Here is a 28,000-nt window from a genome sequence, read left to right as displayed (position 1 = left end):
GAATCAAGATCGGAACAGACAAGAACCGGAACCGATCCAATTGTTGGTCGAGACAAAATCTGAAAATCACGGAACCAGAACCGTTATAATGGATTCGATCGGTTCGGATCCATAAACCGACCAATTAACAGCCCTAGCTTCAATTCTAATACTCAAATCTCGGTGACACTCGGTGCGGATCTTTGAGTTTTAAGCGTGACTCAGATTTCAGTGTTCAGCTGTCGTAAATAGCAAAAGGATTAGGTGCAGTTTTGTCAATATCACAGAGACCCATTAGAGATTCAGACTTCAGACTGGATATTTGGGAAATTCGAGTCATTTTATCCTGTCCTCCAAGAAAAAAGGGGGAAAAAACTGGAAAAAGTTCTTCCATTTCCGTCATTTCTCCAGCTCTCTGCTTTCGGTTCACTTGATGGCTTCGACGAATGCTTTAACCGCTCAGTTTACGAACTTGCACTGTCTAAATGACCGCAGAAACCCCAGTTGTTCTTCAATCTCCTTCTGTGAGCCTTCTTTTCTTGTTCTCTTCTGCTTTCGTCTGTACTGTTCATTTTTTTTTTTTCTTTTTGGTTTCTTTTGCAACTAGTTAACTATTCTGTGTCTAATCGTAGGCTTTCGATTTCGTCTTAAGATGTTAAAATACGGACATTAAGATGCCGCAGCTGAAAATATACACAGTTTGGTTTAGTCGACTATCTAGTTGAAATTCAATTTGTAGACTATATTCTTTTTCGAAGGTTTTTGTTAAGCATCCTTGATGTGAAAATTTTGGTTAAAGATGTTATTCTTTTCTTTTTATTTATTACACAAAAGTGTGAGGTGGAAGAATGGATAATTTGGGAAGAATGGATACAAGGATTTTCAGGGAGAAATCATGTGAGGTGGAAGAGGTTATTTAATATATTCCAAACAATGTGATACACTAGGTTAGGGCTTTACTATTGCTTGATCCTTTTTCCATGGATGATTTATCTAGAAGATGGTCTGGGAGCATCTTCTAGATAAAACTAAATTTGTTTACAATACAAGGATCATCAGGTGCTAGGCAAATGCTTCAGAAAAACGATGGTCCCCACCCAGTCCCAACCATATAAAACTAAATTCGTGTGGTTTCTGCTTAGGAAATCTGGGGTTGTCTGTTATTGGTGAGTGTTCAGGGACCATAATGGATCCATCTTAGGTGTCTTCTCAGGGTTGGAAGACTCATTGAGAGCAGAATTATTATGGCACTCCGCACTACAGGAATTGAGATGGTTAGCAAAAAAGAGACTAGGAAGTCTAGGATTATGGCACTCCAGTAGAGAGAGATTTCTATTATCATGGAGGTAACTTCTCATTCCTCCCCTCCTTAGGGATTTGGTGGATGTTCTTGGGATGTGCATCCATTACTCTCTCTCCCTCTCTCTCTCTCTCTCTTTCTCTGACTTTTAAATCAATATAAACTGAACCATAGGAATAACCTTGTTAATGTTATATAATAGTTTAGAGAAGGCAGCCATCCTTTGAAATTGGGATTCACCATTAGGTATTACATTATGATGCCAGTAAGATTCAAACAATGTCAAGAAGCTCTGAATTACATGGTTTCCAATACCAACTGAGTTGCTTATCTTCTGTACCAAAATAAGTGGATACTAAATCTTTATCACATGCTGCTTTTTTGGTTGGAATTGATTACTGAGTTACTGACTTTCAATTTAGTGCAAAAAAGGGTCTATATTGTATCTGAATTTGTTTATTTATATTGAAATTTATCTTCTTGCACTGCTTATCAGGTAATAGACTAAATTCAAATGCAATTCCAGTTGGTCTACCAAGTTTATCTTGGCCTCGAAGGAGATCTAGGCATATTCAGAAACCTTTACATGTTTATAGTTTATTTGGAGGGAAAAAGGACAACAATGAGAAAAGTGAAGATGCACCATCGAAGGTGAGATCGGCTACTTAATTTTCTTTTTTTTTTTCCTGTTTTCCTAAGTGAGCTCAGCTACCTTATCTTCCTGGTGGAATTTTCAATAGGTTTAGTAATGAGTCCATCTCTTCAGTTTTACATTAATAAATGGTAATGCTTTCATGTTTACGTAGAGATTTACTGGCCTAATTCACATTTATCGTAAAAGCAACTATAACACTTAGTAAATATATCAAAGACACACACACACACACACACACTAATGTGGAGGTTTGAAAAAGGAAAAGAAGAAAGGAGAAAAATAGCCAGATCTGATACTTCCAAGAGTCTCTAGACAAGTTTTTTTTTTTTGTGTGTGTGTGTGGATCTTTGTAGGATGCACTTTCCCAGCCACTCTAGGCTTGGAGAAATATGAGGTATATTGCAGTGTGGTAAGCACCTAAACACTCTCAGCCATGTCAGACATTCAATTTTACCAAGTTTGTATACCAAAGGTAATTTCATAATAGTGTCTTTTAACCATGTGCCCACCTGGTCTTTCTAGAAGGTGTTGATCTCTATAAGAGCCTTTGGGGTCTTTAAAGGTTCTAAGAAATTCCCATTGGTTGCTTAGTGAGGTTGTTGTCTTCTTTTACCTCAGATTATTGTGATTTAAGTTTTTTATTTAGCAAGAGATTTGCCAATCCAATCTCCAGATTCTATAAAATCATCAGTTTTTCTTCTATTCTATTCCTTTACTATTCTATTTCTATTTGTTGCTATCTCTGATTTCTTCTCATACCCATCATTCCATCTATTTCTTGTCTAGTTGCTATCCTAAGTTTCCTGTAATTACTTGATTAATATACAACACCTTTTCTTCTATATTTCAGATCTAAAATCCTTCTATAAAGTATAAACCTTAAATTTCCCCTTTCTATTACCTGATCTTAAAATTGATTACCCTTCTTAGCCACCATGTAATGTGAACCATTCCAGGACTTTCCCTTTCCCAACCCACATAACACGCACTTGCATCAATACAAGCAAAACTTTTATTCATGATATGGTCACAAGGATTCCTCTAGGTCAATAAAAAATTCTCTTTACAGTATTCTCCATGGTTGTCACCAAGGTTCAAAGTATCGATATGTTACGCCCCGTATCGGGCGTATCGTATCGTATCTTTTGGTCTCGATACACCTATTTACGGGTGTTTCGGGACCCTGGTTTATTTCAATAAAAAAACCATTAAAAAACGTCTTTAAAAATCATATTTTGAAAAAAAACTAAAAAAACCATTGAGCGTGTCTTTAAGTACTGATACGCCCCTGCCGATACACAGGGGCGTATCGATACTTTGAACCATGGTTGTCATAACTGGCCTGGAGGTTGACCTTGACAGATGGCTGGATCCCAGGTAACTAGTCGGGTCAACAGGCTGTATGTGATGCTAAATGATATAAGAAAAACTTATCCATAAAAAATAATGTAAGAAAATTTCAAACATGATGTGTCTGGTAATACATAATACAAAAAGCTTTCTATCAAGTTAATATATTTTTTTTTCCTGTTTCTCTTAACTTGTTATTCTAAGTGGGGAAGGAAAATCAAGGTTATTCATTGAAAACCATTAAGATCACAACTCACAATAATTAGTAGACCTGGTCGAGTCATCTGGATTTTTTTTTGAAAACTGGATTTCTAAGAGGCAAGAAGCCCTCAACATGTACAAAAAGTGCCTATATATTGTTTGCAGCATTGACATTCAGCTTGCCATACAAGAATCAGAGAATTGTAGAGATCCAATTGCCAGTGAAATAACTGGCTGGAGTTTCCTCAAAAAGCCTAGAACCACAAGTCCATCTCCTCAAGGTCCATTCCACTTACTAATAACAATGTCAAGTGGAGCGGAAAGGTCAAACAATTCCAAGGAACTTCCCTCTTTCAGAGAAACTGAGAAAGAGCCACTTCTCCAGGAAGAAAGCAACCCAGCCAAAGTGGGTGGAAGGGCCCAATGGACCTGAAACAGCTGAAAGAAGTGGAGCCAAATCTGATTAGTAAAAGAGCAATGAAGCAATAGGTGATGAACAGATTCTGATTGTGCACCACAAAGGCAACATACATTGTTCAGCGCCAGTCCACAGATGAACAGATTCAGATCCCTGTGACAAGCTCTACTTCATGCAGTCTGCTCATCAAATCCAGCAAAGAAGGGACCTGTCAATCTTTCAAATTCCTCTGGAGGGCGGAAGCTAGGAGACCAGACCACCTGTCCATTAAACAACTTCACAGAACTGCTGACATTTCCTTGTTAGAAGCAATTGCAAAAAGGAAGGGTTCAGCTCACAAAGGGGTTGATCTGAGCACCAGGAATCTCTCCAAAAGTAAATACTATTACCTGTTCCTGGTTTGTATTTGATGTTCTTTTGAAGTGTGGGCAACCTGGCCATAATTCCCTTCGGCACACTAGTGCCATGGGATAGCTGAGGTTCAAGAGAAACCCAATCCATTGGTGCTCTTCCACATTTGCCTTCAATCACCTGCCACCACAAGTGAGGCCTTTCTTGCCCGTGCCTCCATAACCATTTTAATAAAAGAGCGTTGTTCATAGTTCTCTGATCTCTAATACCAGTCCTGCCTTTCTCCTTGAGTTCACAAACCAAGTCCCAAGCAATTAGGTTGAGTCATCTGGATTTATCTGGTTTTATTTCATATCTAATCTAATAATCAACCTAAACCTGATTGAGGAATGGATCTCAGGTTTTCTGAGTTGATCTCTCAGGTGGCTATGATTGTGGTATTGTCATCAACTCCCAAAATAGAAAGAAAGCTCTCCAAAAAATTTTTATGGATAATGGAAGCAAAGAAAAGAGAATAGTGCTGGGGATACACTTTGTCTACAAAAGATTCTACTGGAAATGGAATAGACAAAATACATACTGTATACATCTGTTTAAGAGTTTTGTTTCAGTTGTAAATCCCCTTTGCACAAGTCCTCAGTGTACAGGGGTATTTCATTGTACCTTTTGATTTTCTTTAATACAATATGATCACTGCTTTATCATAGCTTCCAGATCATATTTTCCTAAAGAGCCTTCTGAACCTATCATTGATCATATTTAATGTATCATCTCTAGTAAGTGAAATCATGCCGATTCCATGATACAAACCTCATTTTGATGAGGATACAACACCAATTTCTCATCCTTTTCCCTTTACTTGAGCTTCTTACAATTCTCTCCCTTAGTTTCGGTATTTCCTCCCACACTAACAGTCTTATCCCAATTAGACCCAGCCCACCCATTCTCTCCATTTATTCCCTCTTAATTTCCTCTCTGCTATCTCTTTCCCTGATCTCTTCAAATATGTTCCTTTCCTCCTCCCTTACCCTGCCTTGTACCTTTTCCCAATTACCTTCCACTTCTCTCCTATCTGCACCTGTCTCTCGTCCTTTTCCCTTTAAGCATCCCTCTTCCATTCCCTGAAAAAAGAAGAGAAGTAAAAGTTATCTCTAGTCACACCTTCCTATGGCTCACTTTGGGGCTTTTGCAGTAGCTTGCTGTCTTTATGTTTCTTCTATCTTTTTGAAAATAGGATTGAAAAAACCATCCCATTCAATAAAGTAGAGACCTAATTTTTTTGATAGGTAGTACTAACTTTTATTCATTGAATAAGATCTGTGCAGTATTAATTACAATTTATACAATAATTAAGCTAGCATCAGGTATCTAAATCCAAATTACATTTGAAATCCTGTTACATGATTACTCCCCAATACAAGTTTTCCCTATTAACTCCTTGCCTTGCAAGTAAGTCTTCTACATTCATTGCTGTTCTATTAGTCCAATTCAAGTCCACACCAAGCTCTCTAGCCAATTGTTTAGTTTTCCTCACAGTATATCTATGCTGCCAGGTTCCATGAGCCTCTTTGTGGAGCCATTACAGTCTGGGAATCAAATTCAACCAAAATTCTGCTCAAGTCCAGTCTTTGGCAAATCTGTAAACCTTGGATTCAAGCCCTCAATTCCTCTGTTGTAGAGTCCCCTTGCTCTATTTGGCCTGAATAGATAGCCAAGAAATTCCCATTTGAGTTTCTTATACCCCCTCCCCCAAATTCCTGTATTGACCTAAGGCTTTCCTCACCCTTGCCTCACTCTTCACAGCCTTGTCCAATTTAATAATTTTCTCAACTTCAAAACAGTGTAGCTAGGTGTCATCTAGTGGTTAAGTTTTTGGTTTTTGTGCACTAGGCTTGGTTTCATTCTTTGGGCTCCGGTTTTGGGTCCTTTGTTATCTGGTTTAAGGGGAGTATGGTTGGGTTGGTTGTTTTGGCATGGCTTTTGCATATGGGGTTGTATAGCGCATTCATTGTTCATGGCTGCTTTTTTGCTGTGTGGGCCTTTCTTCTTGTATTCTCTCTTCATTTTTTTTTCTTTTAATATTTTTTTTCCTATATACTGCCAAAAGAAATCTAGATATCAACTAGGTGTTTTGGAGTCCAATCACCTGCATGACCAATAAATCAAGTAGTGTAGGTGTTTTAATGGGCATAAATAAGTAATTGTGCTCCTTTTTAAATGTTGGCGCATATGTAACCCAATTTTGGTAGATACAAGTTCATGTAGACCTGAATATTAGGGGTTCTAATCTCTCTCTATCTGTGCTTGCCTATGCATGTATTACTTTGAACCAAGGAGGTTGTTTAGAAGTCTTGTCCTTCATTCCTGAAAATCAGTGCCACTAAATTGTTATTTAATCATGTGATGATTTCTTTACCAAAAATAGAAAAAAACCATATGATGATACAATTTGTAGTTTCATGGTTTATAATTAACATTTTTTTTTTGAGAAAGTATGAAGTATTTCATTAAAGTATTAGTCATATATGTACAACTAGGCCTTGCTCAACAAGATACTGAGCATAGAACCTGTACATTGCTTCTGTTCTCAAGATACAAAATGTGTACTATATTCAAAATATACATTGTATGGTATATCCTTGAAGCATTGTTGAGAAGCAGCCCAAGACACTACTGCTCCATAGATTCTTCATCAATGTTTCCTCAGTTTCAGAAGAATTTTAAAAAATGCTTTTATTTCTTTCCATCCATATGGTGCACACTACTTTCCATCCAATGCATAATCTTCCATTAAACATATAATTGCTTAGTACTTGTGTAAAATTATGCATACATAGAATTGTTTTATTTAGTCATTTATTGGTGATTGGCCTATTTAACTGCTTTTCTTTCTTTCTTTTTTCCTTTTTTGTTTTGATCATCTGTTCACCATCACTTTCTAAGCTCAACCGCCCATATCCTCTGATCAGGCCTAGCAGTGATACCATCTGCTTTATTTTCTATGTAAGCATACTAGGCCTGTAATCATGAGTCATTATCAGGGTGATGACCAAGTATCACCAATACAACTAGAATTAGAATATTCATATCAATATTAAATTATAGTTGTCTCTAGTTGATGAATAGAATGATTGTGGAGAGTGAGATAGAAGATTATGCCCAGAATATGGCCATCAGCCATTAAGAGGAGTAAGGGTGTTTGAAAACATGTCATTACTCCCTTGTTATTTACATTGGTGGTGGAGGTGTTCAGTAGTCTTATTTCTGGAGCTGATAGCTTGGGATTCTTTAAAGGTTGGAGGGTTGGGGGAGAGAGTATAGTTGTTGCACATTTACAGTGATGATCCTTAGAAGGCAAACAATTTGAAGCATGTGATGAAATTGTTTGAGTTTGTCTCTAAATTTAAGATCAATTTTGAAAAGAGCTTTATAGTGGGGTTAAGCTTGGAGGAGGAGGAGATGGTTAGGGTAGTAGAGGCCCTAGGTTGTCTCTAGGGGGGTGCATTACCCTGATTAAATCGACCTTAGCAAACCTTCCAATTTTCTTCCTTTTGGTCTTTAAGATGCCGCATAGGTAGTTGCTGAAAGTGGAGAAGATCATGAGGGAGTTCTTATGGGAGTTGGTAGAAGGAAGAAAAATCACTTGGTGAGATGGGATATAATATGCAAAATAAGGAGCAAGGGGGTTTGGGGATTGGTAATATAGGGAAGAAGAATACAACTCTGTTGGGTAAAAGGCTTTGGAGATGGCCTTTAGAGAGAGAGAGAGAGAGGCTTTGGCATAAGGTTGTAGGAAGTATTCATGGATGTGCACCTAGTGGTTAGAATGCTGGAGTGTCTTGGCGGGTTACCTTGAACTCTCCATGGAAGGCTATTCACAACATCCTTTTCTTGGTACCCAAGACAAGAAATGCAAACCATCTGAAGGACTATAGGCCATTCAGCCTAGTTAACATTTTCTATAAGATCATCACTAAGGTGTTGTCCATTAGAATTAGAAAGGTGCTCCCAACAATCATAGCAAATAACAAAGGAGCTTTTGTGAAAGGGAGGCAGATAACAGATCAAATACTTATAGAAAATGGGAGCTTGGAGGATTTCAAGAGATCCAAGAAAAAAGTGGTGGTTTGCAAATTGGATGTGGAAAAGGCTTATGACTTGGTTGATTGGTCTTTCCTACTGGAGGTGATGATCAATTTTGGGTTTGGAGATAACTGGTGCAAGTGGGTGATGGGTTTCATTAGGAATTGTCATTACTTTATCTTGGTGAATGGGATAATGGTGGGTTCCTTTCCAGATTTGAGAGAGATTAGACAAGGAGACCCCCTCTCCCCTTTTTTATTTACTTTGGTTGTAGAAGTGTTGGGGAGATAGTTTCTAGAGCAGATTCTAGGGATTTAATAAGAGGATGGAGAGTTGGAAGGGAGAACATACAACTCACACACTTGCAATTTGCAGATGACACAATACTCTTTTGTGAAGGAGGTGATATTAATAGGATCAGAAACCTGAAGCTCACTATACAACTCTTCGAGCAAATGTCAAACCTTAAAGTGAATTTTGAGAAAAGTTGTATAGTTGGAGTTTAACATGGGGGAGGGGGAGGTATCTGAGTCTGTAGACATTCTAGAGTGTGTAGTAGCTAGTTGGCCCTTTAACTACCTTGGTTTGCGATTGGGAGATAATCCCTAGAAAGGTGACTTTTGGGCTCCAATTGTAGAGAGGTTTGGAAAGGGACTTGCCAACTAGAAGAAAATTTATTTGTCTCTTGGAGGGAGAAGCACTCTAATTAGGTCTACCTTAGCTAACCTCCCTGTCTATTTTTTTGTTAGTCTTTAAGATTCCGATTAGAGTGGCTGCCAGGTTGGAAAGACTAATGAGAGATTTTCTTTGGGAGCCAGGGGAGGAGGACCATAGAGTTAAGTGGGAGGTGGTGTGTAGGAGTAAGGAGGGAGGTCTAGGTATTGGGAACATAAGGAATAGGAACTTGGCACTATTAGGGAAATAGCTGTGGAGATTCTCATTGGAGAAAGAAAAACTTTGGGCTAAGATAATGGGTATTAATCATGGGGTTGCAGATAATGGATGGGACTCTGGGATTTTGGAAAGGACTACAACAACATTTGCCTGGAAAGCCATTCAAGCTATTTTTCCCTTGTTCTCTCCTTGGATCAGGTATGATTTGCACTCAGGCAACCTCATTAAATTTTGGGAACATGTTTGGGTTGGGGATACTTCTTTAAAAGACCAATTTCCATCTCTTTTTTTTTCTATCTCTACCCTTAAAAAAATGATCTGTTCTCCTTCCTTGTACCTTCCAACTCAACTTCTGGGTCCGTCTAGAACTTGGGTTTGGGAAGAGACATCAGGGACACAGAGACATCTGGGTCCGGTCTCCTCCCAACCGGTCTCCTCCTTCCTCCATCCTTGAAGGGGTCTTCCTAGAGGCAACAAAGGCAGACAGTAGATTTTAGACACTCACTCCCTCGGGTTCCTTCACCTATGCCTCTTTCTTTAAAGCCCTAATACAAACTTCTTTTGTTGGACTGTCCTTTCCTGTTAAAGAGGTGTGTCAACCTATAGCTCTAAAGGTTGGGAGTTTCTGTTGGGAAGCCTTTCTGGAAAGAGTTAATACATGCGATTTACTTCAAAGAAAAAGACCTAATAACTGTTTGTCTCCTCACTGGTGTGTCCTCTATAAATCTGATGGTGAGTCTGGATATCATTTACTAATTTCCTATCAGTTTGCTGAAGTCATTTGGGAATGGTTTACCTCTCTATTTGGGTGCAGGTGGACTCCCCCTTTGAATGTGCAAAGCTTATTCACTTCGATGCCTAATTGGTCAACAAAAAGGGCTAAGACTATGAGGAGCTGTGTTAGGGTTGCAGTTTGTTGGACTGTTTGGGAGGAGAGAAATTCACGGATTTTTTCAGATAAGGAGAGAAGCTTGGAAGTAATTTTGGAGGTTATCCATATTAGGGCGATCCATTGGTTGAAAACTTTGGACCTGTTTGCAGATATCTCAGTTGATGAGTTGCTATGGAATTGAAAGGAGGTTGCAGAATCAGCTTCAGCTAAAAAGGCTTCAAGTTCCTGCTGGACCCCTCCACCTCATGGATTTACTAAACTGAATTTTGATGGTAGCAGTATGGGCAATCAAGGGCCCTTTGGAATGGGGGAGTGATAAGAGATGAAAAAGGGAACCTATTAGTTATGTATTCTGGTCCAATTGGGGTGGGAGATTCTTTGAGGGATGAGATACTAGCAGCCCTTGAAGGGGTATAAAGGGTCTAGGACATGAATATTAATAAATTGATCATAGAAGGAGATTCTGAAATTGTGGTGAACTAGCTAAAAGAAGACAACTCTAGGCTCTGGAATTACAGCAATGAAAAGAGGAAATTTAAGTGGCTGACTAAGGACATTGAAATTCAATGCACATGGGTAAAGAGAAGTACAAATTCATTGGCAGATGGTCTAGCTAGGCAAGGGGTGAACAAAAGCTATTTTTTGGGCTGTGCTGTAATTGATTTACATTTTGGGTGTACATTGGTTGTATTCAGGAGTTGAGATTGTTTAGCTCCTTTGCTATGCAATTTTCAATACTTTAATAAAATTCACTGTTATTGATAAAAAAAAATCCTCAGCCTAATCAGGTATGATGTGTGTTCTGGAGATAGGGTTCCTTTTTGGGAAGACACCTGGATTGGTAACTCCATCCTTAATGACCTTTTCCAGCTTTGTATTCCCTTTCCCTTTTTAAAAATGGACCCATTCAACGATTTGTTTCTTGCTTCCAATCCTCGGGTTTTAGTTGGAATTTGGGTTTAGAAGAGACCTGAGAGACATGAGCTTGATCAAACTGCTTTGTTACTCAAAACTCTTGACAATGTTTGATTGGACTTCTTTAAACCTGATACTAGAATATGGACTCTCAACTCTTGGGGGTGTTTTATATTGTGCCTTTTTTTTTCTCAGTTGTGTTCTGTCCCTAACCCTTAGCCTTTCTTTTGTAAGGAAATCTGGTCTAAACCCATTCCCCCTAAGGTCAGAGCCCTTTGTTGAGAAGTTTCCCTTGGGAAATTAAACACCTTTGATAACCTACAAAAGAAAAGACCCAACCTTTGTATCTCCCCAAGTTGGTGTTTGCTTTGCAAAGCAAATGGAGCGAGTTGTTACCATCTTCTAATATCCTGCCCTTTTGTTATGAAACTTTGGGAAAAGATCTTTGGTCTTTTTGGGTGCAGGTGGAGGATGCCTTTGCAAATCGGGGCACTTTTTGGCCCTACAACTTTTAGGTGGCCTAAGAAAAGAGGGAGAATCTTATGAAGGTGTGTTAGGGCTGCTTTAGTTTGGAAAGTCTGGGAGGAAAGGAATAACAGAATATTTAATGATAGAGAAAGGGATGGGGATTGTGTGGGAATGTCTGCTGTTTAAGCCTATTAACTGGGCTAAGCTTTGGATCTATTTTCACTATTCTACTTTGAAGGCATATGGAGAAACTGGGAACTAGTTGCTAAAGCTCTTTGGTTAAGGACAAGCCTGGTCTAGCCTGGAAGCCCCCGGAAGAAGGTTTCACAAAACTAAACATTGATGCAGAATGCAGCTTCAGTAATCCTGGGCCCTCTGGGATTGAAGGAGTATTCAGGAATGCGGAATGCTAGATAGTGGCTTTATTCTCTGGTCCAATGTTTTAAAATGTGGAGGCGTGACGCGAGGTGTTCCACTACCTAGAGGTGTGGGGCGTAATTCAGAATGCAAGAGGCGTAAGCCTCCCAAACACAAGGAGGCGTAAGCCTTCTTAAGAGGAGGGGGATTAGGAGGAGGATGAAGAGGAAGGGGGGATCTCATTTTTTTTTCTTTATTTTTAATAAAAATCTTTTATATTAAGAAGAATAAAGATGTATAACAGTAGTTCAAAGGGGGGGGGGTCTTGTCAAAGTGAAGGGGCAGGGGGCAAACCATTTTCTTTCTCCTTATCTTTTCCTCCCTTCCCTTTCCTTCTCTTTTTTTCTTCTCTTTCCTTTCCTTTTCTTTCCCTTTCTTTTCTTTTTCTTTCCTTTCCTTTCCTTTCCTTTCCTTTCCTTCTTTTCTTTTTTCTTTTTTTTTTCTGTATTTTTATATCAGGTGTGCATGAGGCGCAAGAGGCGTACACCTCTAGCATCATGAAAAAAGCGCTACGCCTCTTGCACCTGAGGCGTACGCCTCAGAGGTATCAGCGCCTCTGGCATATGCCTCAGGGCGTTTTGGGAGCGCCTCGCCTGGAGGTACGCCTCCCACGCCTTTTAAGGCACTGCTCTGGTCCAATTGGAGTGCGGGATGCGGTTAGTGCAGAGGTCCAAGCTGTTTTACTAGGAGCTCAAATTACTAAGAAATGAAGTTCAGAAATCTGGTCATAGAAGGAGACTCTAAAGTGGTAATTGGGTGGTTGAAAGAACCAGACTGCAGCTTGGCCTTTTGGGGGGTGATGAGAAAATTCAAATGGCTAACTTCTAATTTAACAGTCAGAGTTCAGTGGGAGAGAAGACAGGAAAATGAGCTGGCAGACCTATTAGCTAAGCAAGGAGTGAATAGGGATCAATTATTCTGGGCTACATTGTAATTTATCTTGTTTTTTGAGGCAGCATCTCGTGCCTCTTGGGAATAACTATATATATTTTTTGGAATAACTATATGTTGTATCAGTGGCTGGCAATCCATCTTAAGAAATTTTAATGAAATGCTTTATTATTCATAAAAAAAGAAACTTTGATTCAGGCTGCCAGTGAAGTTGGTTAATATTGGAGGGGCTCTTTTTGTCTTTTTGGGGTTTTGAGGTTCCAAGCTTAGGGGGAGGTTCTAAGAGTTTCTTTTTGTGATGCTGGTGGTCTTCTCATTTTTTTCTAGTTTGGGTTTCCAGGGATGTGGGGGATTGGGTATTTGCTAATGCTGATGTAATGGGGGGGGGGGGTTTCTATGCCTTGTCTCGGTTCTTTCATGTAATCTTTGTGGTCCTTGGTAGGTTGGGTTGTTTTTGTTTTTTTCTCTTGGGTGAGTTCTGATTGTCTTCCTGGTATTTTCTCTTTTTCTTTTAAATAAATCTTATTTTTATTACCAAAATAATTATCTCATATTTAAATGGTAAAATAAGTGTCAAGGCTCTTAAGAAAAACAAAAGTATTTTAGTTGAATAGGAAGAATTCTAGATCTGTGTAAAAATATTATGAGCCTTATTTCCTTACCCATATTTAAACGAAAAAACCAAAAGCCTTGATCTTGGTGAACACCATTTCTATGACAGTCCATGGAGATGTAGCCTATACTACTATATTAAACAAAGTGGCATTTCTGCTTGTGAGGTTCCAACACATTTTCCATTAAAGTTTAATTATTTTATCTTAAGACAAAATTTAAAACTGTGTAAAAGGTTAATTTTGTAATTGTAACAAAAGATAACTAGGTAAATGCCGAATGGTTATCCACTCACCTGAGATCATGTAACACATCCTATTTTCTGAAGAACTTTTTCCCTGTCTGGTGAATATGGACATTAATTGGTATCCACGAATCTGTCTAGTCTTTTTTTTTCCAGCACATGATTTACAAAATCCAAATTTGGTGTATATTTCATTTTGATCAGCAACTGTTGGGTCATTATAATGCATATTTTTCTTGTATATTACCATTCAATCTGGTCATGTTCTGCATTTTATGATGCTTTTTGCCTTTTTTATTTGGCCAATGCAACATGGAAATAACAAAGAATCTTTTGATTTTATACAATCTTTCTTAGCAAACTGACCTGTTATTTGATTATAGGCAGGAATTTTAGGAAACATGCAGAATCTATATGAAACCGTTAAGAAGGCACAGATGGTTGTCCAGGTTGAAGCAGTGCGTGTACAGAAAGAACTTGCTGTGTATGTATTGTTATTGATCTTTTTATTGTCTGATGTTACGTGTTTTCTTGTTGGCATTTTGGATGTCTTACTTTTGTCTTCTGTTCTTTTGTCTGTTTTGCAGAGCAGAGTTCGATGGTTATTGTGAAGGTGAGCTAATAAAGGTATGATTTTGTTATTTTATTATAATCATGGTTGAAGTTAGGTTGCAATATATATGCATCTTGTCCAGACTGGAAATGAGAATTTATTATACTCCAAATAAAGGAAAATGCAAAGGAAATCTGAATATTAACTTGCCTCTCTAATTTAGTGGCATAGCCTCCAGGGTCCACTAAGGATCCATTCTATTCTTCCATTTTAAATGTGTCTAGGACTATGAATTGATCTTTTCTCCATACACCAAGTTGTCTAGGACTGTGGATTGATCTTTTCTCAGTATGCCAAGTCAGACTATCAGATGTGAATTGGATTTTGACACCCTCATATAAATCTAGGGGTGTAAGTTGGGTACCGATTTGAAGAATTTACACTGCATTGGGCCCAGGCTTTTTGGGATGGGCCCATTTAGATTTTAGCAAATTCCCAACCCAAGCCTTCCCAAGTTTCACCCCTATATAAACCCAAGCCAAGCCTTCCCAACATTTGTTACTAATGTATCTGGTTTCTTATAGTTTTGCACTATATATTCCATGTAACATGTGTGACACATGATATGCTACATTCCATGCAATATGTTTTTCTCTGTAAAACTATTTTCTTCCTCTTTCTTTCATGTTTCATTAATTGTTGTCTTACTATGTGTATTGCAAATTAATGAATTATTATATATTTATTTTTTGTGTTTCTTTAGATCATGCATTAGATATTTCTATATTAGTTTCCATTTGCTGCTTAGCTTTAAAATATCTATGTTCGTTGAATATTTAATTCATTTTAATACTAACCAGCAAACATGACTCCAAAATCCATATCCATGTCCTTCAAGTAGGAAAAGATGTAAAACACAAAACCATGGTGCTTTCCTAGGACTGTATAAGAATATCAAATTATTCTGAAGAATTTATTCTTCTAACCTCCATATGTCAATATGTGGATGTCATTCATTCAGATGGTCCTACTCCTATCCATTCGTCAAAGTTCTACTAAACTAAAGTCAGAGCACTGCAAGTCGATGCCTTTTTCTTTCCCAACATTAGAAAGAGTAGTATACTCTTTATGTTTTTTTTATTAATACAAATTTACCTTTTGTATTAGTAAAAGGTAATGCCTTGCTGCTTGTGTAGAATGGTGCAATCTGCATACTTTGAATAAAGTTTTACTGATGTAAGATTAAAGCATTATAATGGAGCATGTTAATAAAAACTTAAGTTGGTCACCCTTCAGCCTTGGGTTAAAAATGAAGGATGCATCTTATGCATTCTGACTCTGAGTAGAAGTACATGTGGCAACAGAAACTGCTCTCTGCAAGACTGAGTTGGATCTAATTGTATAATTTTACTTTCAGGTCAAATTGTCTTATGATTTCAACCTAATTTGCTTTTATTTTCTCACTGAAATCTTATCTAGGTAACACTATCTGGAAACCAGCAGCCTGTACGTACTGAGATCACCGAGGCTGCAATGGAATTAGGAGCTGAAGTAAGTAGTACAGTTATATCAATCTAGTGATACATTTTTTTCTCAAATTTATGAATCTTTCCTCTGTTGTGTTGCCATATATTATTCACTTAGGTACAATTGACTAGGACATGTTTTTTCCACTGCGTATAAAACAGTAACACCCTATCATAGGTTTGCTTTAGGCTGTAGCCATGTCATAAAGGGAATATTCTAGTGGTTTGAGTTTACTAATCCTAGTTGTGGTACATACTAGTGCCACAGAGGTAGATAGATGGGACAAGTAAGAAGAAGATGGATTGAACAAAGAAAGGTGAGATGTTGTACCTTGATGGCCTAGCAGTGAGTGAGATTGGCTACTTACTTTGGTCCTATAGCTAGAGGTAGATTTGTTAAAAGGTGAAATATCGCCCTCTGCCATGTCTGGGGACTGATATTCTTTGGGGTGTGAAGGAGTTCATGTTGTCAATTGTCATTATGGCTGTCAAGAGAGTCAAGTGTATTTTCAGATTTTGGAACTTGCATCGTCAAGTGTATTTGAATCCAATTAAATTTATATTCACATACCACAGTTTGCAATATATGAGAGATTTGACAGATTTTAACTGAAATTTCCCCATTTTACTAGGTAGTGATACAAAATTTTTCAAGACTTATTTTCGTAAAATCTTTGACATTTTTCCAATACATTGGCGATATTTCAGAAATTTCAATGATAGACTATACATTTAAGGTTTTAAACTTTAAAATATTATTAAAAACTTTCTGATATTTAATTAGAATCATTATATATATTTTTAAATCTTTTCTTAAAAAATCTTTAGAATCTTGTTCCATATGAATGGGGCACACTAAGATTAAATCAGAATCTGATCTGAAATCCAAATCCAATTGAGGCCCCTAGATCTGATCAAATTTTGGATTGGATCCAAATGTGGCTGGATCTGATCTGAATCTGACCTGATTACAGCCCTAATTGTCACTGAATGGATGAAAGGTCAGACAAATATGCACTAGAGAGTTAAACTTGATCTTTGGGATTATGGATCAAGCACCTTATGGGATGGCACCTTGTTGAGTGAAGTAGATTTTCTTTGTACAGTCGTATCTAATAGATGACGAGGAGATTGAAACGTGGAAAAATTCCCTTCTTAGCCCTTACGGCTGAGTGGTCCAGGAGACTCCACAAGGGTTGAATTATTTGCAGTGTTACAAGGCCTTAAAGTGTGCAGAGCACTAAAGGAGTATACCGATAGAAGCCTAGAAGGTGATTCCAAAGTAGTAGTTATGTGGCTGAAGAAGAGTAGGTAAGGAAGGTGGCAGTGCAGACCCATTATGATGGAGATAACACAAATAGCATAGTTTTCAAGGCGCCAAGGTGAAGCTATGCGATAGGTCAATGCCTTGTCACCTGGTCACCCAGGCGATGAGTTTTTTAAAATAAAAAGTAAAAATCCTAGGGTAGTTCCCTAGTTTTCATAGTAATAATCAGTAATCTTAAATTAATAATTACCACAATCCTCATGAAATATGTGTAAACCCCCTATCACAAGATAGAAAATCAACATATTTATGAGAAGAAAAATAAGAAGGAAATAAAACATACAAAACATAAGGGCTGAGCTCATGTTTTGGTCCTAGGAAGAAGAAGATGATGAAGTTCTATTGATTATTCTTGTGTCAATTGGATAAAATCTTCAAGTTACTTCTTACTTGTCAATTCAGGTTTCAAGTCTTAAAAGGGTTCAAGACAATGGGGCCATCTGACAACAGCTGAAGATGCTGATCTGAGAAGCTTATTGCTTTGTCTTTTAGTGAACAAGTTTTTAAGGAGGTTGTGGGCTCCTTAATGGATGGAACTGAAATTGGATTGATCACTATATCTTTGAAAGTTTTTTTTCGATCAATAATATCTTTGAAAGTTTTACTATTTATAACTAAAATACAAAGCAATAAGTGTTTCAGTTCAGCAACTTCAGTTGTTATCAAAGGGCCCCTATGTCACTGAATGTTGATTGAACCCAAACAAGAAATCTTAAGAGTGTAGGATAGTGGCCGGTTGGGTTTGGTCTGATTGGGGTCAATGTGATCCCAACCCAATTGAACTAAGTGCCAAAAGATACATAATTAATGTTGTGTCCCTATTAGATTGTCGGAAGATGTAAGAGTGCAATCTCCATTTCTAATGATGTGTTTGTGAATTTTTTTCCCATCTTTTCAACAAAACTTTTGGTGCTGGGAATCCTAGGAGAGATTCTATATGATTTAGAATCCACAGACAGGAGACAGAGAGATTAAAATGCAGCTGAGGGAAGGAGAGGCAAATTTTTAAAAGGGTAAATTTCTTAAACTACCCTTATGGTTTAAGCTAATTGATAGTGTACCCATACTGTTTGAAAATTGACAAACACTATGTTGAGGGCGCAGGAATAGGATCTCGTCATGGGTCGGTCCACAGGGAAAACCTCCTGTTTTCCCTTGTTCCTTCCTGCTCGTGATGAACCTATCTTGGCACCCTTGGTGATTTGTCCAAGAGATCACCAACTCTCCTAACTCACTCTTGACTGAATAATTTGATATCTCATTCAATAACGGGGTCTCCTTAAATAGGAGATTACAAGAGTCCTAATCAAGGGGAGTCTCCTTGCTGAATAGGGAGACTTCCAGTTCTATCTTGTTAAGGATAAGATAAGCTAATTCTAATTTGATAAGCTACTAACAAGATAAGATAAGATAAGCTAATCCTAATCTGATAAGCTATTAACAAGATAAGATAAGATAAGAGATAAGAACAAGCAAAATGAGCTAATCTAATCTAGATAAGGCTGTTGTTGCCGAACTGGGTAGGATGAGCATCACTGAATCCTTGCTGCTACTGTTGGTGGGCCCGGGCCTGTTGCTGTCGGCTCGAAAGCTTGATATGTGGCTTGGAACTTTGCCAATGGGATCCATGTGGCTTTTGTTGGTGGTAGATCACACCATTCCACCAAGACATCAAGGATTCCACGATTGAAACGAGAGCGGGTGACAGTTTTAGGCTGGGGGACCAGTTTGCCATCTTTCAAGGGTGGCAGGGAGGGAACTTGGTTCGGGGGAACACTCGTAAATGGTTTCAGCAAGGAGATGTGGAAGACATCATGAATTCGGCTAGTCTCTAGCAATTCCAGCTGGTAGGCCACACTGCCAATCCGTCGTAGAACCTTGTAGGGCCCATAGAACTTAAGAGCCAGCTTCGGGGTGGCCTTGTGGCACAAGGAGCGCTGCCAGTAGGGCTGGAGCTTCAACCAAACAAATTGTCTTGGATCGAACGACAGTTCCCGGTGGTGCTTATCATAGTGGAGCTTCATGCGGAGCTGGGCCTGCTGTAAGCGAATGCGGACGTCGGCGAGGAGGGCGTCACGGACCTGTAAGGAGTGATCGACTGCGTCCAAGCGAGTAGATCCGGGCTCGTAGGACATCAAGCGGGGAGGATCCCTGCCGTAAACGACGCGAAAGGGGGTCATGCGAGGAATGGTAGGCTGTGTTGTAGCAGTACTCGGCCCAAGGAAGCCATTCCAACCACCGTCGGGGTTGATCGCCTACGAAACAACGGAGATACATCTCGATAGTGCGGTTAACCACTTCCGTCTGACCGTTGGTTTGTGGCCGGTAAGCTGATGAGTAGGCCAGAGTGGTGTCGTGTAGTCGAAATAATTCTTTCCAGAAGGCACTAGTGAAGACCGGGTCTCTATCGCTGACGATGGATTCCGACAACCCATGTAAGTGAAAGATATGTGTAAAGAAGGCGAGGGCAACCGAAGTGGCACTGTACGGGTGTGATAGAGGAATGAAGTGCGCGTATTTAGAGAAGCGATCGACTACCACAAAGAGGACTGATTTGCCCCCTACCTTGGGAAGTCCCTCAATGAAGTCCATGGATATGTCGGCCCAGATCTGCGATGGGATGGAAAGGGGCTGGAGGAGGCTTGCCAGGTGTAGGTTTTCCCATTTGTGCTGTTGGCGTGTGGAGCAATTTTGGACAAAATCTCGAATAGAAGTCTTCATACCTCGCCAATGGAAATCAGTCCGGACGCGGTGTAGTGTTTTTTGAATGCCCTCATGGGTGGAGTTACGGATGCTAGTGATGATGGTCGGAATTAACGGGCAGTCTGCTGGAAGATGGATTCGTCCCTTATACAGTACCAACCCGTCGTGAAGTGACCAATCGGGGTTGGCCGTGCCGGTCTGGATCTTCTGTAGTAAGAGCGACCATTCCGGGGACTGTGGTGCTGCCTTCTTAATGTCGTCAAACAGAGAGATTCGAGGTTGGGAAATGCTACATAGAACCATCGTGTCTTCTTCTCGCCTAGACAGGGCATCAACTGCGCGATTAGAGGATCCCGCCTTATATTCCACCCGGAAATCAAACCCGAGCAGTTTGCTAACCCAATGTTGCTGAGGGGAAGTGGTGAGACGCTGCTCTAATAGGTATTTGAGGCTATAATGATAAGTTTTGATGATGAACGACCGCCCCCACAAATACGACCTCCAGTGCTTGATGGCTCGGGCAAGGCCGGTTAGTTCGCGCTCATAGGCTGGAAGCTTCAGATGCCGGTCGGCCAATTTGCGGCTGAAGAAAGCGATCGAGTGCCCTTGCTGCTGTAGTATGGCCCCGATACACACTCCGGAAGCATCGCACTCGATTGTAAATTCGAGGGCAAAATTAGGTAATCGCAGGACATGGGTTGAAGACAGTGCATTTCACAATGATAGAAAAGCTTCATCAGCTGCGTCGTCCCACTGGAAAGAGTCTCTTCAACAGGTTGGTTAATGGGGTTTCCAACACTCCATAGTTCTGTACAAATTTGCGGTAGTAACCCGTTAAACCGAGGAACTCACGTAAGGCCTTCGCGGATTGAGGTTTGGGCCATTCTGTTATAGCGTGAATCTTGGAACTATCAACTATGACACCCTGCCGATGGATGATGTGGCCGAGGTAAAGAACCTGTCGTTCCCCGAAGGAGCACTTGGGCCGTTTTAGGAATAAGCTGTGTTGGCGTAGGAGTACGAAAACGGTCCTCAAATGGTGGACATGCTCTACCCATGATTTGCTGTAGACGAGGATATCATCAAAGAAAACTAAAACAAATTTGTGCAGATGGGGCTGGAATACGTCGTTCATTAGTGCCTGAAATGTAGATGGTGCATTGGAGAGTTCGAATGGCATGACTGAAAATTCGAAGTGGCCATGGTGGGTGCGAAAAGCAGTCTTCTTCACGTCACCGGGAGCCATGCGAACTTGGAAATATCCGGACCTGAGGTCCAGCTTAGAGAAATACTGGGCACCATGCAGCTCGTCTAGCAGTTCGCCCACAACGGGAATAGGGAACTTATCTTTGATCGTCCGGTCATTGAGTTCTCTATAGTCAACACAAAACCTCCATGTTCCATCCTGCTTCGCCACCAATAGAACCGGTGAAGAGAAGGGGGAGTGACTTTTGCGTATGATTCCTTGGTTCAGCATCGCTGTACATTGTTTTTCTATCTCATCCTTCTGCAAGTGAGGGTAGCGATAAGGCCTGACAACGACTGGTGCTGAACCCGCCACCAAAGGAATACGATGGTCGCAAGCTCGGGAAGGGGGAAGGCCCTTCGGTTCCTAGAACAGATCTGAAAACTCAGTGAGAAGTTTTTCTATGGTTGCTGGTTCTGTCTGGAGTGCATGAACCTGCAGTGTCTTCTCTTTAACCCTACAACCGTGCCATGAAACTTGGTCGCCATTCAGGTGGAAGGTCATGGTGAGTGCGCTGAAGTCCCACAAAATCGAGCCTAGGGTAATTAACCACTTGTCCCCGAGAACAATATCGAACCCATCCAATGAGAGTACAAATAAATCAACAAGAATTAGTTCAGAATTGACCTGTATTGGAACGTCCTTACAAATCCCTGGACTGTGAACTTTTTCACCATTTGCGACGGCTACTTGTAGTCGCGGCTGGAGTTCCATTGGTAGTTTTAACTGCAGGGCTGCATGTTCACTTATGAAGTTGTGTGTGCTCCCTGAATTGACGAGAATGCGCACCGGCTGACCTGCAATCTGTGCCTGTAACGGCATGGTCTGAGAGGTTTTAATACCGGTGATCGCATGGAGAGAGATCTCTGGTTCGAATGTGACGGGTTCCCCTTCCTCCTCTTGCTCATCTATGAGAAGGCAAAAAAGCCTCTTGCATCTATGTCTTGCCGAGTAGAGGTCATCACAGTTGAAACATTGACCTCTCACTCGACACTCTGCCATTTCTGCCCCGGTCAAACGCTTGATGGGAGGAGTGACCATGTTACTGCCTGTACTTGTCACTGCTCTAGAGGTGGTGGTCGTGGGAGGCTTCATTTCTCGGCTGGTAGCAAAAGAGGGGGTCGTTGCTGCTGGTCTTGGGGGCACCCACGAGTTCGGTGGACGACCCACATTAAAAATTCCGCGGCTGAGCTGCAGCTTGCGCTCAAATGCGCGGGCTAAGTTCATGGCTGTGACCAAATTTGGGGGATTCTGCGTCTCAACATCCACTCGTAGGGGTTCTGCTAACCCTGCTGTGAACATATCTACTTGCTGGTCTGGTCGCACGGAGGATGCCCTCGCGAGGAGGGTTTGGAACTGTTGTTGGTATTCAGCAACTGTTCCAGTTTGTTTAAGGTTAATTAGCTCGCCTAGTGGGTTGTTGGTCAATGGGGGTCCGAACCGAAGAAGGCAATAGGATTTAAACTGGGGCCAACTGAGCCCGGGCTCTTCTTGCTCTAACCGATAAAACCAAAGCTGTGCTTCTTCTGTTAAATGAAAGGCGGCTAGGCTTACCTTGTCCTGGTCATTTGTCCGTTGATTCCAGAAGAACTGCTCGCAGCGATACAGCCAGCCTAGGGGGTCTCCGTTGCCGTTGTACGATGGGAACTCTAGCCTGCTGTACTTGGGGATGATGGCTGCTCCATGCCGGACGGACTGCTGTTCGCTGGAAGACTCCGACAGATCTGGCTGGCGGTCGTTAGCTGCTGTCCCTTCGTCAGAGTTCTTTTCCCTGCTGGAAAGAAACATCTCCATTAGTCGCTGCAGTTCTCACACTTCACCTTTGATCTCACGAACTTCGGAGTTGGTCTCCACGAGTTGGTGCTCGAGGTCGTGGACCCTGGAAGGTAGTTGCTCCAGATCTCCCATGACGCCTTGCTCTGATACCAAGTTGTTGAGGGCCCGGGAATAGGATCTCCTCACGGGTCGGTCCACGGGGAAAACCTCCTGTTTTCCCTTGTTCCTTCCTGCTCGTGATGAACCTATCTTGGCGCCCTTGGTGATTTGTCCAAGAGATCACCAACTCTCCTAACTCACTCTTGACTGAATAATTTGATATCTCATTCAATAATGGGGTCTCCTTAAATAGGAGATTACAAGAGTCCTAATCAAGGGGAGTCTCCTTGCTGAATAGGGAGACTTCCAGTTCTATCTTGCTAAGGATAAGATAAGCTAATCCTAATCTGATAAGCTACTAACAAGATAAGATAAGATAAGCTAATCCTAATCTGATAAGCTATTAACAAGATAAGATAAAGAGATAAGAACAAGCAAAATGAGCTAATCTAATCTAGATAAGGCTTCTGTTGCCGAACTGGGTAGGATGAGCATCACTGAATCCTTGCTGCTGCTGGCGGTGGGCCCGGGGCCTGTTGCTGCCGGCGGCGACGGTACGTCTTCCCGAGGAAGGCGTCCATAACACACTATCTTTACTGTTTTTGGCAATTGACTAATCCTTTTTTGTCAGTAACGTCTGTCAACGGAAACATGAAAAAGACTATATTACCCTCCACTTTAAATTAAATTTTCAAAAAGTGTATCTCTCCCTCTCCCGCCCATTCTCTTCTTCGGAACTGCCAAAACTGCCAGAACTGTAGATCTCTCCCTCTCCCTTTCGTTCTCTTCTCTGGAACCTCTAGAACCATCAGAAATATAGATTTTTCAAATCTCTCCCTCCCTCTCGTTCTCTTCTTTGGAACCACCGGAACTGCCAAATCTGTAGATCTCCCAGATCTCTTCCTCTCCCTCTCATTCTCTTCTCTGGAACCACCGGAACAATAGATCTCTCAGATCTCTTCCTCTCGTTCTCTTCTCTAGAACTGCCAGAACTGCCAGAACTGTAGATCTCTCAGATCTCTCCCTCTCCCTCTTGTTTTCTTCTCGGAATCGCTAGAACTGTAGGAACTGTAGATCAGGAAACAGTAAGATTCCAGTTACGGCTAGAGCTGTAGATCTTTCCCTCTCCCTCTCGTTCTCTTCTCTGGAACCCATCGGAACTGAGATCTACACTCAGTTCTCTTCGTCGGAACTGAGATCGACATCTCTGTAGATCTCTCCCTCTCCCTCTCATTCCCTTCTCTGGAACCCGCTGGAACTGAGATCTACACTCTCGTTCTGTTCGCTGGAGCTAAGATCGACATCTCTGTAGAAGGGATTTGGTTGCAGCTGTCGGAATTTGATTTGGGGTTCTGTTCTCTTCTCTAGAACCCGTCGGAATTTGATTTGGTTGCAGCCGAAACCAGAGGGAGTACACATCCCTCTCTCTCTCAGCAGAGCACCACCGCTTTCTGTCAGAGTAATCCATCTTCAATGTTTTTTGTTTTTGTTTTCTTTTCTTTTTTTGAAATGAAAAGGTGTTAGAAACAAGAGCAAGTATTATGAAAATCCAAGAGCAATAAGAACAACCAGTTATACTGGGATCAATGGTAGCGATTAAGAGAGAGGGTATCACGTGATTCTTGAGTTTTCGTTGGAACTAAGGATGTTGGGACTAAGATCTCAGCCTTAGGATAGATTTTAGTTCCTGGGTTTTCGTTGGAACTGAGAATGTTGGAACTAAGATGTCTTCTTCATCGGAACTGAGATTGACATCTCTGCTCCTGGGTTTTCGTTTTAAACAGATAAAGAAGTAATGAAGAAGAAAGGTTTTGTGGATGGTATTTTAGTGACAGAAGTCAAAGGGTATTTTTAGGAACAAAAGTGGAAAGGGTATTTTAGGAATTTTTAATAAATATATAAGTCACATGATGTCACATGTAACGGATGCTAACGATAAGGGTAGAGTTAGTCAATTGCCAAAAACAGTAGGGGTAGTGTTAGTCAATTTTCAAACAGTAAGGGTACACTTAGTCAATTAGCTAAACCATAAGGGTAGTTTAAGAAATTTATCCTTTTTAAAATTAGTCTTTGGGTTGATATATAACAATGGTCATAATTTTAGTACAACTGAAAGACTAATTTTAAAAAATTGCCCGAACTACCCAAAATGAGTTAGAACTCATAACAATTACCTTCCCTAGGATTTGGGACCAAGAGATACCTCAATGTGACCATTTCCAGTACCTTGGTTCAATAAGTCATAACAAGGGAGAGATTAAGGAGGATGCCACCCAAAGATTAAATCAGGTTATGGAGGGGTGCATCTGGACTTTTGTGTGATAGGACCAGTGTTTTAAGGCATGGGCTCCAGGTGAGGCGCTCCCAAAACGCCCTGAGGCGTATGCCAGAGGCGCTGACACCTCTGAGACGTACACCTCAGGTGCAAGAGGCGTATGCCTCGTGCACTTTTTTCATGAGGCGTGCTAGAGGCGTACACCTCATGCGCCTCATGTACATCTTATATAGAAAGACAAAAAAAAAAGAAAAAGAAAAAAAAAAAAGGAAAGGGAAGGGAAAGAAAAAGAAAGAGAAGAAAAAAGGAGAAAAGGAAAGAAAAGAAAGGGAAAGGGAAGGGAAGACCCCCCTTTCAACTAATGTTATGCATCTTTATCCTTCTTAATATAAAAGATCTTTATTAAAAATAAAGAAAAAATGAGATCCCCCCTTCCTCCTCTTCATCCTCCTCCTAACCCCCCCTCCTCTTAAGTAGGCGTACTCCTTGTGTTTGGGAGGCTTACGCCTCTTGTGTTTTGAACTATGCCTCACGCCTCTAGGTAGTGGAACGCCTCACGTCACGCCTATGCGTTTTAAAACATTGGATAGGACATAGGAGCAGGGTGTAGCAGAAAAACAGTTGTAAGGCCATCTATGTTGTATGGAGCAGGGTGTTGGTCAGTCAAGAAACATGTCCCGAAAATGAGTGGCAGAAATGCGAATGCTAAGATGGATGAATGGAAAAACTAGGAATGAAGTCATCCATAGGAACCTAGGAGTATCTCCAATAGGTGCTAAAATGAGAAAGAGAGTAAATTAAGATGGTTTGGGCATAGAAGGCCACCAAGATCTCCAGTTAGAAGAAGTGATTTGTTACAAGTGGAAGGGGCTAAGAGCTAGGGGTAGACCAAAAAGGATATGGGTAGTAAGAAATGATTTATCACTCAAATTTTAACAGTGGATATGGCTTTAAATAGAATTGGTGAAGCAGGATTCTTGTAGCCAACCCCATATATTTGGGATAAGGCATGGATGATGATGATAACAACTGGTGGCTGTGCAGAGCATTGTCCTATGCCTGTATCGACCTTCATCACTGCCCTAACTGAGTTCCATTATGGAATTTATATTCTTGTGCCTTGACATTGTGTTATCTGAATTGGCTGTCTCTAAGAGTTAGGAGTAGTGTTTTAAACGATTTATTCTATTACTATAATTAATTCCTAAGAGTAAATTATTTACATTATTGAAAATCTGGAACTTCACAGTCCTGACCAAATTTCAACTTTTCAATTTTTTTTTTCAAATATGTTAAATTACATTTACATGTATAATGTAGGTAGAAGGATCACGAATGAAAAAGAGAAGAGTTCTATGTTGACATGGAACTTTTTTTTCAGTAACATGGAAATTTCCACTGTACAATCCTTCTCTACTGATCCCACCTTATGCCAATATAACAGTTAGACCATTAATCCTTTTGTATCATCTATCCAGTTTATGTGCTTCTTGGCCTTACTGAGGAGAGGCTGGTAATAGCTACAAGATCTCTCCTCACTTCACAGTTAGACCATTAATAAGGAAGGAAATTATTCTCCTTTTTCCCAAATAATGGGGAGTGTGGTATAGAAAAGAAAATATAGCTTCTACATTTATTCCATTGTCACCATATTAGAGAACGAGTTTCTAGAACAATTATCCATTATACACCATGTCACCGTCCCCCAAATTTCATTGTCATGGAATATCCATTGTGCTACCTGGAGGCTGGAGCAATCCAATTAAGACTAAAAAAAGAAAAAACTCCGCAAAGAAACAAAGAAATATCATGGCAATACGAGGAAGAAAGCATGGTTTATGGATTTCCTATTCTTGGGCGGAAAAGCCAAAGTATGCATTGTTAATCACTTGGCATTTCGGGACATCATGTTATCTTCATCTTCTAGAAGCTCTGTGCTACCCATCTGAAAAAAAAGAACTCCCTACAAGATTCTTCAGGTTTGAGTGGTTTCACTAAGAAGCTTGTGGACAACAATTTCTTAAAGATCCACCTTATGTTACTAGTTAGGTGTAGATTGCAGGAAACTAATTTTCATTTCCAGTTTCAATTCATAATTTATTTTTATCTACCTGCATTCATATGATAGATACCTGTAAACCAGTCAGATCAGATTTTTCTTTGGCCTTTCTTTTCTCTAGTTTTCTTAATTCTGGGCATTTATGGCATTTCATGAAAGTATTCAAACTGCACTTTCTAAATGCTTCAGAGTGAACTTCAAGATATATAAGTATAGACTTACTAGACACCGCTCCTTGTTCATGCAGAAGCTGTCACTTTTGGTCACAGAAGCATACAAAGATGCCCACCAGAAAAGTGTTCAGGTGAAATAGCCCATCCTCAAGAAGTTGAACCAAAATTTGCTATTCTCCTTTACTGAGCTTAAAATTTTGCTGTTGTGTTGTTCAGGCAATGAAGGAGAGGATGAATAATCTTGCACAAAGTTTAGGCATGCCATCAGGCCTTGGTGAAGGCCTAAAATGAAGACGGTATTCCGTGAGCTTCAATTTTGTATACTAGTTGGATCAAAATGGTCATACACAGTGACCATACTGTGGGTATCTCATCTACTTCAATGGAGACCATTATCTTTGTCCTTGCTAGAAGTATTTAAGTATTGAGTATAACATGTTTCTTGAATACATATTTGTTTTTGGTTATAATTACATCAATTCAATAATTAAGTTCTTGCTCCCTTGTTGTGGCAACTTTAGACCTTTATCTCAAATGCTAGCCTGCTGAGCCGAAGCATATGCTTTGACTTGATGCGATAGAAGCTAATTACG

General features: G+C 40.3%; 1 protein-coding gene across 1 annotated transcript; it reads left to right on the top strand.

Moving 5' to 3' along the window:
* Positions 1-27,909, top strand: LOC148869725 (nucleoid-associated protein At4g30620, chloroplastic-like). The gene is made up of 7 exons (XM_088973341.1): positions 1-503; positions 1,776-1,930; positions 14,054-14,154; positions 14,258-14,297; positions 15,703-15,774; positions 27,482-27,538; positions 27,624-27,909. The coding sequence occupies exons 1-7, from the start codon at positions 413-415 to the stop codon at positions 27,696-27,698; spliced, it is 591 nt and encodes a 196-aa protein (XP_088829467.1). The 5' UTR covers positions 1-412; the 3' UTR covers positions 27,699-27,909.
* The last annotated feature ends 91 nt before the right edge of the window (positions 27,910-28,000 follow it).

This window comes from Nelumbo lutea, chromosome 2, assembly GCF_056320005.1.
Source record: "Nelumbo lutea isolate HS-2025 chromosome 2, American lotus-T2T, whole genome shotgun sequence".
Taxonomy (NCBI): Eukaryota; Viridiplantae; Streptophyta; class Magnoliopsida; order Proteales; family Nelumbonaceae; genus Nelumbo; species Nelumbo lutea.
The sequence above is the reverse complement of the archived record's forward strand: the minus strand, read 5'-3'. Positions and strand labels throughout refer to the sequence as shown.

What these genes read in the sequence shown, in the direction of transcription:
- LOC148869725 (XM_088973341.1), top strand. Translation starts at nt 413, where the DNA reads ATGGCTTCGACGAATGCTTTAACCGCTCAGTTTACGAACTTGCACTGT. An exon ending in GTACAGAAAGAACTTGCTGT is followed by an intron (nt 14,155 to 14,257) that starts GTATGTATTGTT and finishes TCTGTTTTGCAG; the next exon opens with AGCAGAGTTCGATGGTTATT. An exon ending in CCCACCAGAAAAGTGTTCAG is followed by an intron (nt 27,539 to 27,623) that starts GTGAAATAGCCC and finishes TGTGTTGTTCAG; the next exon opens with GCAATGAAGGAGAGGATGAA.